Source organism: Camelina sativa, chromosome 7, assembly GCF_000633955.1.
Source record: "Camelina sativa cultivar DH55 chromosome 7, Cs, whole genome shotgun sequence".
NCBI classification, from domain to species: Eukaryota; Viridiplantae; Streptophyta; class Magnoliopsida; order Brassicales; family Brassicaceae; genus Camelina; species Camelina sativa.
In genome coordinates, this window is record NC_025691.1 from 33533839 (window position 1) to 33545416 (window position 11578).

Here is an 11578-nt window from a genome sequence, read left to right on the forward strand (position 1 = left end):
AAAATGCATTTTATTCCTATAGCAAATTATAATGACATTTACATTTCTTTCTTTGGTAGCTTAGAGAGATTGTGACATTATTTGCATTTACGAGAGACATTTTTTGAAGATTGATTGTACGTATCTTACACTGAAGCCACAAGTACACTTTGTGGTGCTCGTTTGTCTTAAGTAATTCTCATTACAATCAAACTTTTATTCATGGACACCAAATTAATCAACAACTATCCCGTGCTTACAAATTTTTTAAAAAAATATAATATAATAATAAAAATGATTGTTATATTTCTTTTAAAAATTATTTTTTTAAGATAATATTTTTTTAATTGTATATTACAGTTTTACAGACATGTATTTGCATAAATATTTTATGAAATATGAAGTAATAATTTTAATATTATAATTGTGAGCAAAGAAAATATATTAATTTATCAACTATATAAATTTAGTTTTATCAACTCGCCAATGCGAAAATTAAAACAAATATTTTTCCATAGATTGGATAATACATCTTTTACATTAATTTGAAATCTTAATAAATTTTTCGAAATCTAGTTATTAAAAATAAGTTTATTGTCTACTTGGATATAAAATCTTAGTTTTTGAAATTCTAATTGGTATATCTAAAAAAAATATTTAGTAATTTTCGTCTATAATTTTATTAGAGAGAGAAAATAATTTTTTTAACTAATAATTATCTGTATTTTTAAAAAATATTAGCTGTTAATTTTTATTTTTTATTTTTTCAAGTATAAATTAGTTTTGATTTGAATATATATATTTTTTACTTTTTTAGATTTATTTTTTTTTCAAATTGAAAAATACAAATATGAAATTAACTTTAAAATGCGTAAAAAATTACATTCAATATGCGTAACTCATCATTATAGGAAGAATACAAAAATAATACTAATATTTAGATAAGAGAAGGGTCGTCTAAGACCACACAAATTGGTACCCCATCATATTTTCTTGTTTTTCTTCATACAATATAATAATAAGCACAACACGCATCCAAAGAAAACTAAATACGCAGTTTGATAAGATTAAAATGGGTTGTGCATCGTCCAAGCAAGCCAAAGCCAACGTCGTCGCCGACGTCTACAAACCACCGCCGTCGAGTTTTGCGGTGTTTGATGTCAACGCCATCCAAGAGCCATGGCTAAAACTCGAACAAGAAGAAGATGATGAGAAACCGCCATACGCCGCCGTGCCAGCCAAGGTCCCAGACACTCTCGAGGATGATGACGAAGGCGACGCTCCTAAAACATGGGATGAGGTCAGCAAATCTTTAGAAACTAAACTCAAACCCGCCGCCGTTAAACCACCGGAAGAGGTCTCCGTTAAACCTCCAGCCACTCCTCCACGGCGGCTTCCGCGGAAGAGCGCATCCTTCCACACTCTGGACGAGCTTGAAGCGAAGGCCAAAAGAAGCATCGCCGCACAAATCCCTACGACGGTGGTCAAGCTTAAGAGAACGGAGTCTATGTCCAAGTTAAAACCCGAGTCAGAAGATCGGACGGAGTCGACTCAGTCGTCCTACTCAGGGCCTCGGTCAGTGAAGGAGAACATATTCGTCAAGAGAGACAGAGAACGGAGGGAGAAAGAAGGGAACAAGAAACCGGTGATGAACTGGGACCCACTTAGGGAGTTCCCGGAGAAGTGTCCGCCGGGAGGAGGTGAAGGTTTGGTGGTCTACACGACGTCCTTGCAAGGAGTGCGTCGCACGTACGAAGATTGCATGCGTGTGAGGGCCATCATGGAGCAGCAAGGAGTGGTGGTGGACGAGAGGGACGTGGCTTTAGATGCCGGAGTGTTGAGCGAGCTTAAAGAGCTTCTTCAAGACGAAGCCACTGTGGCGCCGCCGAGAGTGTTTGTGAAAGGGAGGTACTTGGGAGGAGCTGCGGAAGTGACGGCGATGAATGAGAACGGGAAGCTAGGGAGGGTGTTGAGGTGGGCACGTGTGGAGAGAGTAGGGGAGGAAGGGAGGCTCACGTGTGAAGGATGCGGAGGAGCGAGGTGGTTGCCTTGTTTTGAGTGTGGTGGTAGCTGCAAGGTGGCTGCGGTCGCGGCCGTGAAAGGTGAAGGGTGGGAGAGGTGCGTCAAGTGTAATGAGAATGGACTGATTCGTTGTCCCGTTTGTTTTGTCAATTAAGGGAGTGGTTGAGATGATGAACACACAAGAACGTATATGTTTGTTTGCGACACGTTTGTTTAATTTCTTATTATATTGAAAATGTTGAAAAAAACACGCTAGGATCTAGCATCCTAGGTATCTCTCACTTGTATATATTGATGGTTTTGATCATTACATGATAAAGGTGTTCAACAATCTCACTAATATATGTTTTGAGCGTGACAAGTGCATCACTTCTGCACGAACACCTTTCAAATCGCTGTTTTCTTTGTGGTCAACTTGCCACCATTCATGTCAAATCGTGCAATGAAACAGAGCAAATATGAGTCTTAGCATTATGGTATGTAGCGATGGGTTAATTATATTTCTGTTTTTGAAAATGCATACAAGTATGCTTCTCAAACTTAGCTTTTAAGAGTTTCTCACACTCTGTTTACATAAGAAAACAGAGCAATGCACAAAAAAACACATAGAAGCAGAACCAAATAAAGAGCGATTTACTTTTGTTCTTCAAAGCAACAAAAAAGAAGAAGAAAGAATCTGACTTTTTTTTCTTAACTCATACACAATATTCATGGTCTCTTCAGTTGTACTTCCTCTTCTTTATCTTGAAGGAAGACGATCGGATAACGTCATCGTCGGCAATGAGAACGGCCTCGAGGGGAGTTATTGATTCGGGTCTGGTGAAGTAAGTGAAGAGAAGGTAGATACCATCCAGGTAAGTGTTAGTTTCTCCAGCTTTGTTCTTCTTCCTGATGCTGTAAGCCAATGGAATCACTCCTCTGTTGAACACTTCCACATACATTCCACCTCCTGCCACAAGCAACTACCACACACCACAACAACAAAAAACAGCGATATAAACAAATCTTTCGGAGAGAGAAATGTGCAACTATCGAAACCCAACATCCATTTCGGAATCCTGATTTGATAAAACAAGTGACGACATAACCTAAAGAATCCACACATATACCACCAATAAGAACTGTGAATTGGTACATTTCGATCAGCATACTTGATATTTAAAGAACTGAGTAAAAACGTTAAGGTAAAACATGACTCAGAAGTGCACTAAGGGCTCCTATCTTGTGCAGATTATCTAGTTTCTATTGTTTATTACTTGAAGAGTCGATAACCCCACAGAAGGATGAGATTGCTCTTAATAAAGCTAAAAACCTTTACTTAAGTTTCTACAATGAGAGCCATCTACACTGAGTGAAACCGTTATCTAGAAGATTTTGCTTGTGATCTGTTTATCTATAGTCCATATAACAGAAAGTTTCAAATTTCTAATGGAATCCCAAAACCTCGTCTTCTATTTCACAAATAGAGAGTATCCCTCTGATACGAAACAGGAAACAGGTAAATTTGGAGACTTTTTTTTTTAGTTACCTCTTCGTATTTTNGCCGCCGTGCCAGCCAAGGTCCCAGACACTCTCGAGGATGATGACGAAGGCGACGCTCCTAAAACATGGGATGAGGTCAGCAAATCTTTAGAAACTAAACTCAAACCCGCCGCCGTTAAACCACCGGAAGAGGTCTCCGTTAAACCTCCAGCCACTCCTCCACGGCGGCTTCCGCGGAAGAGCGCATCCTTCCACACTCTGGACGAGCTTGAAGCGAAGGCCAAAAGAAGCATCGCCGCACAAATCCCTACGACGGTGGTCAAGCTTAAGAGAACGGAGTCTATGTCCAAGTTAAAACCCGAGTCAGAAGATCGGACGGAGTCGACTCAGTCGTCCTACTCAGGGCCTCGGTCAGTGAAGGAGAACATATTCGTCAAGAGAGACAGAGAACGGAGGGAGAAAGAAGGGAACAAGAAACCGGTGATGAACTGGGACCCACTTAGGGAGTTCCCGGAGAAGTGTCCGCCGGGAGGAGGTGAAGGTTTGGTGGTCTACACGACGTCCTTGCAAGGAGTGCGTCGCACGTACGAAGATTGCATGCGTGTGAGGGCCATCATGGAGCAGCAAGGAGTGGTGGTGGACGAGAGGGACGTGGCTTTAGATGCCGGAGTGTTGAGCGAGCTTAAAGAGCTTCTTCAAGACGAAGCCACTGTGGCGCCGCCGAGAGTGTTTGTGAAAGGGAGGTACTTGGGAGGAGCTGCGGAAGTGACGGCGATGAATGAGAACGGGAAGCTAGGGAGGGTGTTGAGGTGGGCACGTGTGGAGAGAGTAGGGGAGGAAGGGAGGCTCACGTGTGAAGGATGCGGAGGAGCGAGGTGGTTGCCTTGTTTTGAGTGTGGTGGTAGCTGCAAGGTGGCTGCGGTCGCGGCCGTGAAAGGTGAAGGGTGGGAGAGGTGCGTCAAGTGTAATGAGAATGGACTGATTCGTTGTCCCGTTTGTTTTGTCAATTAAGGGAGTGGTTGAGATGATGAACACACAAGAACGTATATGTTTGTTTGCGACACGTTTGTTTAATTTCTTATTATATTGAAAATGTTGAAAAAAACACGCTAGGATCTAGCATCCTAGGTATCTCTCACTTGTATATATTGATGGTTTTGATCATTACATGATAAAGGTGTTCAACAATCTCACTAATATATGTTTTGAGCGTGACAAGTGCATCACTTCTGCACGAACACCTTTCAAATCGCTGTTTTCTTTGTGGTCAACTTGCCACCATTCATGTCAAATCGTGCAATGAAACAGAGCAAATATGAGTCTTAGCATTATGGTATGTAGCGATGGGTTAATTATATTTCTGTTTTTGAAAATGCATACAAGTATGCTTCTCAAACTTAGCTTTTAAGAGTTTCTCACACTCTGTTTACATAAGAAAACAGAGCAATGCACAAAAAAACACATAGAAGCAGAACCAAATAAAGAGCGATTTACTTTTGTTCTTCAAAGCAACAAAAAAGAAGAAGAAAGAATCTGACTTTTTTTTCTTAACTCATACACAATATTCATGGTCTCTTCAGTTGTACTTCCTCTTCTTTATCTTGAAGGAAGACGATCGGATAACGTCATCGTCGGCAATGAGAACGGCCTCGAGGGGAGTTATTGATTCGGGTCTGGTGAAGTAAGTGAAGAGAAGGTAGATACCATCCAGGTAAGTGTTAGTTTCTCCAGCTTTGTTCTTCTTCCTGATGCTGTAAGCCAATGGAATCACTCCTCTGTTGAACACTTCCACATACATTCCACCTCCTGCCACAAGCAACTACCACACACCACAACAACAAAAAACAGCGATATAAACAAATCTTTCGGAGAGAGAAATGTGCAACTATCGAAACCCAACATCCATTTCGGAATCCTGATTTGATAAAACAAGTGACGACATAACCTAAAGAATCCACACATATACCACCAATAAGAACTGTGAATTGGTACATTTCGATCAGCATACTTGATATTTAAAGAACTGAGTAAAAACGTTAAGGTAAAACATGACTCAGAAGTGCACTAAGGGCTCCTATCTTGTGCAGATTATCTAGTTTCTATTGTTTATTACTTGAAGAGTCGATAACCCCACAGAAGGATGAGATTGCTCTTAATAAAGCTAAAAACCTTTACTTAAGTTTCTACAATGAGAGCCATCTACACTGAGTGAAACCGTTATCTAGAAGATTTTGCTTGTGATCTGTTTATCTATAGTCCATATAACAGAAAGTTTCAAATTTCTAATGGAATCCCAAAACCTCGTCTTCTATTTCACAAATAGAGAGTATCCCTCTGATACGAAACAGGAAACAGGTAAATTTGGAGACTTTTTTTTTTAGTTACCTCTTCGTATTTTTGGGTAAGACCAAGCCGCTCATCTTCAGACATGTCTGGTCTCAAAACCGCCATTGTTTCGTACTGCCTGAGTCCAGGTGGGCACTGAGGTTCCGGTTTGTCTTCAAGGGCAGTTGAGACTCCCGACCCGGAAGGAGAAGTCGGGTCATCGTCCGACCCGAATCCGCCTTCAAAGAAAGTTCCGGAGAAATCAAGAGCCTGAGATTTCACCACAAACTGAGAGCCATCTCTCTTCTGTATCGAGGCAATAGGCTTCGACTTGGAAATGAATGGCCTGAGAGTGTGTGAGAACGAGAGTAGCGGCTGCGAAGATACATTAGGCAGAGGGCAAATTGCGGAATTTGATAGACATAGCGAAGACGCCACCATTGTTGTGTGATTGAGTTGAGAGCTTTCAAGTTTGGAGAAAGCAAAGAGACGATGATGGGGTTTTTATTTGTTGGATAAGAGATGAAGATGTTGGTACACGTTAGTCAGTATGCTAATATGCGCTTTGGGCCTATTTAGATTGGATTCGGCCTGTTAAAGGCCCATTTTGTAAAAAGACATGTTACTGTTTTTATACCTTTTATCTTCCCGATCAAGCCAGTTCGGAGCAAATCAAATCTATAAGAAAAGAATCGTCGCCGGTGAAGAGAAAAGAAGATAGAGAGAGAGAGAGAGAGACTTAAGCCATGGATCCGCAGCTAACGGAAGTTTCACAGCAGTTTGAGAGATTCAAGGCGGCGTTTGCGAGGAAGGATTACGATACGTGTAGTGATCTGTTGTCTCAGCTTAAGGTATACATCTCTCTCTCTCTCTCTCTCTCTCTTCTCTGAACCCTAGTTTGATTCGATTTCACATCTTTGCATATATATCTGGTTTATCGAATGAATTTTAGGGGAAAATTGATGGGGTTTGTCTCGAATCTATGATAGCTTTGAATTGAAAAAAATTAGGTTATCAGTGAGATCTTTTAGAAGAAGAGCGTAAGTGCTGATTTCTATATTAGGGGATTGCNTCGTTGTCCCGTTTGTTTTGTCAATTAAGGGAGTGGTTGAGATGATGAACACACAAGAACGTATATGTTTGTTTGCGACACGTTTGTTTAATTTCTTATTATATTGAAAATGTTGAAAAAAACACGCTAGGATCTAGCATCCTAGGTATCTCTCACTTGTATATATTGATGGTTTTGATCATTACATGATAAAGGTGTTCAACAATCTCACTAATATATGTTTTGAGCGTGACAAGTGCATCACTTCTGCACGAACACCTTTCAAATCGCTGTTTTCTTTGTGGTCAACTTGCCACCATTCATGTCAAATCGTGCAATGAAACAGAGCAAATATGAGTCTTAGCATTATGGTATGTAGCGATGGGTTAATTATATTTCTGTTTTTGAAAATGCATACAAGTATGCTTCTCAAACTTAGCTTTTAAGAGTTTCTCACACTCTGTTTACATAAGAAAACAGAGCAATGCACAAAAAAACACATAGAAGCAGAACCAAATAAAGAGCGATTTACTTTTGTTCTTCAAAGCAACAAAAAAGAAGAAGAAAGAATCTGACTTTTTTTTCTTAACTCATACACAATATTCATGGTCTCTTCAGTTGTACTTCCTCTTCTTTATCTTGAAGGAAGACGATCGGATAACGTCATCGTCGGCAATGAGAACGGCCTCGAGGGGAGTTATTGATTCGGGTCTGGTGAAGTAAGTGAAGAGAAGGTAGATACCATCCAGGTAAGTGTTAGTTTCTCCAGCTTTGTTCTTCTTCCTGATGCTGTAAGCCAATGGAATCACTCCTCTGTTGAACACTTCCACATACATTCCACCTCCTGCCACAAGCAACTACCACACACCACAACAACAAAAAACAGCGATATAAACAAATCTTTCGGAGAGAGAAATGTGCAACTATCGAAACCCAACATCCATTTCGGAATCCTGATTTGATAAAACAAGTGACGACATAACCTAAAGAATCCACACATATACCACCAATAAGAACTGTGAATTGGTACATTTCGATCAGCATACTTGATATTTAAAGAACTGAGTAAAAACGTTAAGGTAAAACATGACTCAGAAGTGCACTAAGGGCTCCTATCTTGTGCAGATTATCTAGTTTCTATTGTTTATTACTTGAAGAGTCGATAACCCCACAGAAGGATGAGATTGCTCTTAATAAAGCTAAAAACCTTTACTTAAGTTTCTACAATGAGAGCCATCTACACTGAGTGAAACCGTTATCTAGAAGATTTTGCTTGTGATCTGTTTATCTATAGTCCATATAACAGAAAGTTTCAAATTTCTAATGGAATCCCAAAACCTCGTCTTCTATTTCACAAATAGAGAGTATCCCTCTGATACGAAACAGGAAACAGGTAAATTTGGAGACTTTTTTTTTTAGTTACCTCTTCGTATTTTTGGGTAAGACCAAGCCGCTCATCTTCAGACATGTCTGGTCTCAAAACCGCCATTGTTTCGTACTGCCTGAGTCCAGGTGGGCACTGAGGTTCCGGTTTGTCTTCAAGGGCAGTTGAGACTCCCGACCCGGAAGGAGAAGTCGGGTCATCGTCCGACCCGAATCCGCCTTCAAAGAAAGTTCCGGAGAAATCAAGAGCCTGAGATTTCACCACAAACTGAGAGCCATCTCTCTTCTGTATCGAGGCAATAGGCTTCGACTTGGAAATGAATGGCCTGAGAGTGTGTGAGAACGAGAGTAGCGGCTGCGAAGATACATTAGGCAGAGGGCAAATTGCGGAATTTGATAGACATAGCGAAGACGCCACCATTGTTGTGTGATTGAGTTGAGAGCTTTCAAGTTTGGAGAAAGCAAAGAGACGATGATGGGGTTTTTATTTGTTGGATAAGAGATGAAGATGTTGGTACACGTTAGTCAGTATGCTAATATGCGCTTTGGGCCTATTTAGATTGGATTCGGCCTGTTAAAGGCCCATTTTGTAAAAAGACATGTTACTGTTTTTATACCTTTTATCTTCCCGATCAAGCCAGTTCGGAGCAAATCAAATCTATAAGAAAAGAATCGTCGCCGGTGAAGAGAAAAGAAGATAGAGAGAGAGAGAGAGAGACTTAAGCCATGGATCCGCAGCTAACGGAAGTTTCACAGCAGTTTGAGAGATTCAAGGCGGCGTTTGCGAGGAAGGATTACGATACGTGTAGTGATCTGTTGTCTCAGCTTAAGGTATACATCTCTCTCTCTCTCTCTCTCTCTCTTCTCTGAACCCTAGTTTGATTCGATTTCACATCTTTGCATATATATCTGGTTTATCGAATGAATTTTAGGGGAAAATTGATGGGGTTTGTCTCGAATCTATGATAGCTTTGAATTGAAAAAAATTAGGTTATCAGTGAGATCTTTTAGAAGAAGAGCGTAAGTGCTGATTTCTATATTAGGGGATTGCTAATGTGAGTAGAACAAGTAGGGTTTAGTCTATATTGCAAAATTGAATGGTGAGGGATTCTTATGTTATTTGTTATGTTCTTCAGGTTCTTCTGACCAAATTCACTAGTCTTCCTCCATTGTTCGAGAGTTCACCAAACGCAGCTCAGGAGCTCACTATTGCAAGTAAGGTTTCTGTTTTAATTATTTTTAGATGACTTGTTTCGAGGAAGTTTATAGTTTTGCTATATAGTTAAGTTTGGTTCATACCTCTTAAGGGTCACAAAGCTTGAGAGATTGTATCAGGCTGTACTGTTCTTTAGTTCGTCTGTCTATCCCAATATGTCTATGCATGACGTTAGCTTTTAGATTGCTGTTTACTGGGTTTACATTATTCTTCTTTGGATTGAGTAATTTGGTAAATTTCTGTTCTTATGGATTATAAAAGTTTGACTATTGGTGAATTCTAGGGGACATTTATGAGCATGCTGTTGTTCTAAGCGTAAAAACCGAGGATCAAGATGCCTTTGAGAGAGATTTCTTCCAGTTGAAACCTTACTATGTGGATGCCAGGTGAATAAAGAACCAGCTTTCTCTGAACACTATCCTTTTCCATTTTGATGCAATGTTTTTCATTTTTGTTCTAACATATCATCTTCTTTTCCTCTGCACCAGGAACCGTCTTCCCCCATCCGCACAGGAGAATCTTATCCTGGGTCTGAACCTTCTGAGGCTGCTTGTACAAAATAGAATTGCTGAATTCCACACCGAACTCGAGTTACTTTCATCAGCTACACTGGATAATCCTTGCATCAAGCATGCAGTTGAGCTTGAGCAGTCTTTCATGGAAGGTGCCTATAACCGTGTGTTGAGTGCTAGACAGACCGCGCCTGATGCAACTTACGTCTATTTCATGGATCTCTTGGCAAAGACCATAAGGTAACATCAATGCTTCCATCCTTCTCTGGATTAGTTCAGTCTCATGTCTTCTCGCTTGTTATCTCACCTTTTTCTTTTGTGATGACTGAATTATCAGAGATGAAATAGCTGGATGCAGTGAGAAAGCTTATGATTATGTCTCTATCAGTGACGCTCGGCAGATGTTGCTGTTCTCTTCTGATCAAGAACTCTTGAACTATGTCAACGAGGTAAAAGAAAAAACATTTTGTGCAAACACTTGGAACCTTTTTAAATTTCATGAACCCTTGACGCGATTTAGGTTTGATCATCTCTTACAGGAGCACCCCGAGTGGGAAGTGAAGGACGGGTCTGTTGTCTTCCAGAAAGCCAAAGAAACTGCACCGTGCAAAGAGATTCCTTCTCTGCAACTCATCAACCAGACTCTAAGCTACGCCAGAGAGCTGGAGCGTATCGTGTAAGATCCGATTTTTCTCAGTGTTCGTCTCCTCTTGCATTATGTTCCTGGAAATCTCCAGGTCATAAAACTTTGTTATCATGTAATGACTGATATGGAGCGACTAAGTTATGTCTCAAAGAAGTGATTTGGTTGATTGGATTTGGCAAATGAGACTTTGTTACGATATCAATCTGTTCTTTCATAGTCTTCCTAAGCCTCTTACGTTATATTATATTGTTCAGTGTTCACTCGTTTTCGTTTTGTTGCCTTGTCCTCCTTTCCTCGATGCTTTGCTTGAACATGATGTCCGTAATTTAGAGCTAGGAATATATGCTGCATTCGAAATATCGGTTAGGTTAGTTTGGAATTCCGAGTTTGTCGGGGCCGAATGATCAATTTACTCTTTAGTTCAGTTTGGTTATTTGGCTCGGGTTTTGGAGATTCTTCTTAAGGTAGTGTAGCCGATGGGCTTGCTTTGATTAACCATCTAGTCCAAATATGGAAGAAGGAAAAAGTCATTTAGGAGGGACACAATATGACCATTGCCAAACACTTGTCAACTTGGCAGACAGCTTGAAACAAGTGGGGGATATACGTTGCAACAATTACTTATTTTTGGGGATTAACTATTATTGATTAACACAGCTAATTTAACAAATTAGTAATCTAATGATATCATTAGAAGAAAGATGTCCCCACTAGGAAAGAAAACGTTACTGTTAATAAATATACTAATATGTATTTTAACCAAAAGGGATGAAGTAATGATCCACTTTGGGTAAGTAGTTGAAAGTGGCTGAGTGGTTTCTAGCTTTTTTATTCATTCCCGGAAAGTTAGATTCCGTTTATCATAATTTTTTTTTTTTTTTATGTTTGGCGGGGGGTCAAATAATTGCTTTGTTAATGAAAGTTATACGAGTAGTATTTGGCTAAGAGAAGAGCATAATAAT

The 11578-nt window shown here is 40.0% G+C and overlaps 4 protein-coding genes across 8 annotated transcripts in view; 2 read left to right on the top strand and 2 right to left on the bottom strand.

Moving 5' to 3' along the window:
• Positions 953 to 7096, top strand: LOC104704088. 3 transcript variants are annotated; one of them, XM_010420221.2, is made up of 2 exons: positions 953 to 2162; positions 6916 to 7096. In XM_010420221.2, the coding sequence occupies exon 1, from the start codon at positions 1052 to 1054 to the stop codon at positions 2153 to 2155; it is 1104 nt and encodes a 367-aa protein (XP_010418523.1). In that variant the 5' UTR covers positions 953 to 1051; the 3' UTR covers positions 2156 to 2162; positions 6916 to 7096. The 3 variants fall into 3 exon arrangements, with proteins under 3 accessions (XP_010418523.1, XP_010418524.1, XP_010418525.1); XM_010420222.2 differs by lacking the exon at positions 6916 to 7096 and adding an exon at positions 3580 to 4682 and having other exon boundaries at positions 953 to 1240; XM_010420223.2 differs by lacking the exon at positions 6916 to 7096 and adding an exon at positions 3562 to 4682 and having other exon boundaries at positions 953 to 1222.
• Positions 4869 to 6312, bottom strand: LOC104704087 (30S ribosomal protein S6 alpha, chloroplastic; the record flags this gene model as incomplete). Its single annotated transcript, XM_010420220.2, has 2 exons — positions 4869 to 5302; positions 5869 to 6312. Coding segments are annotated over 2 exons (687 nt in total), but the record flags the coding sequence as incomplete, so codon positions are not given.
• Positions 6464 to 11578, top strand: part of LOC104704084 (26S proteasome non-ATPase regulatory subunit 8 homolog A) — a 7447-nt gene continuing 2332 nt past the window's right edge. Inside the window, exons 1-6 of one of the 3 annotated variants that reach the window (XM_010420214.2) lie at positions 8875 to 9073; positions 9379 to 9457; positions 9742 to 9844; positions 9947 to 10210; positions 10308 to 10419; positions 10510 to 10835. In XM_010420214.2, coding sequence (XP_010418516.1) covers positions 8969 to 9073; positions 9379 to 9457; positions 9742 to 9844; positions 9947 to 10210; positions 10308 to 10419; positions 10510 to 10650 — 804 coding nt within the window. In that variant the 5' untranslated portion in view covers positions 8875 to 8968 and the 3' untranslated portion in view covers positions 10651 to 10835. Of the gene's footprint in view, positions 6660 to 8874; positions 9074 to 9378; positions 9458 to 9741; positions 9845 to 9946; positions 10211 to 10307; positions 10420 to 10509; positions 10836 to 11578 lie in introns of those variants that run through there. The other 2 variants (XM_010420217.2, XM_010420216.2) reach the window with 2 other exon arrangements.
• LOC104704086 (30S ribosomal protein S6 alpha, chloroplastic) lies at positions 7283 to 8726 on the bottom strand (the record flags this gene model as incomplete). Its single annotated transcript, XM_010420218.2, has 2 exons — positions 7283 to 7716; positions 8283 to 8726. Coding segments are annotated over 2 exons (687 nt in total), but the record flags the coding sequence as incomplete, so codon positions are not given.

Coding starts and splice junctions, on each gene's coding strand:
- LOC104704088 (XM_010420221.2), top strand. CDS start 1,052: ATGGGTTGTGCATCGTCCAAGCAAGCCAAAGCCAACGTCGTCGCCGAC.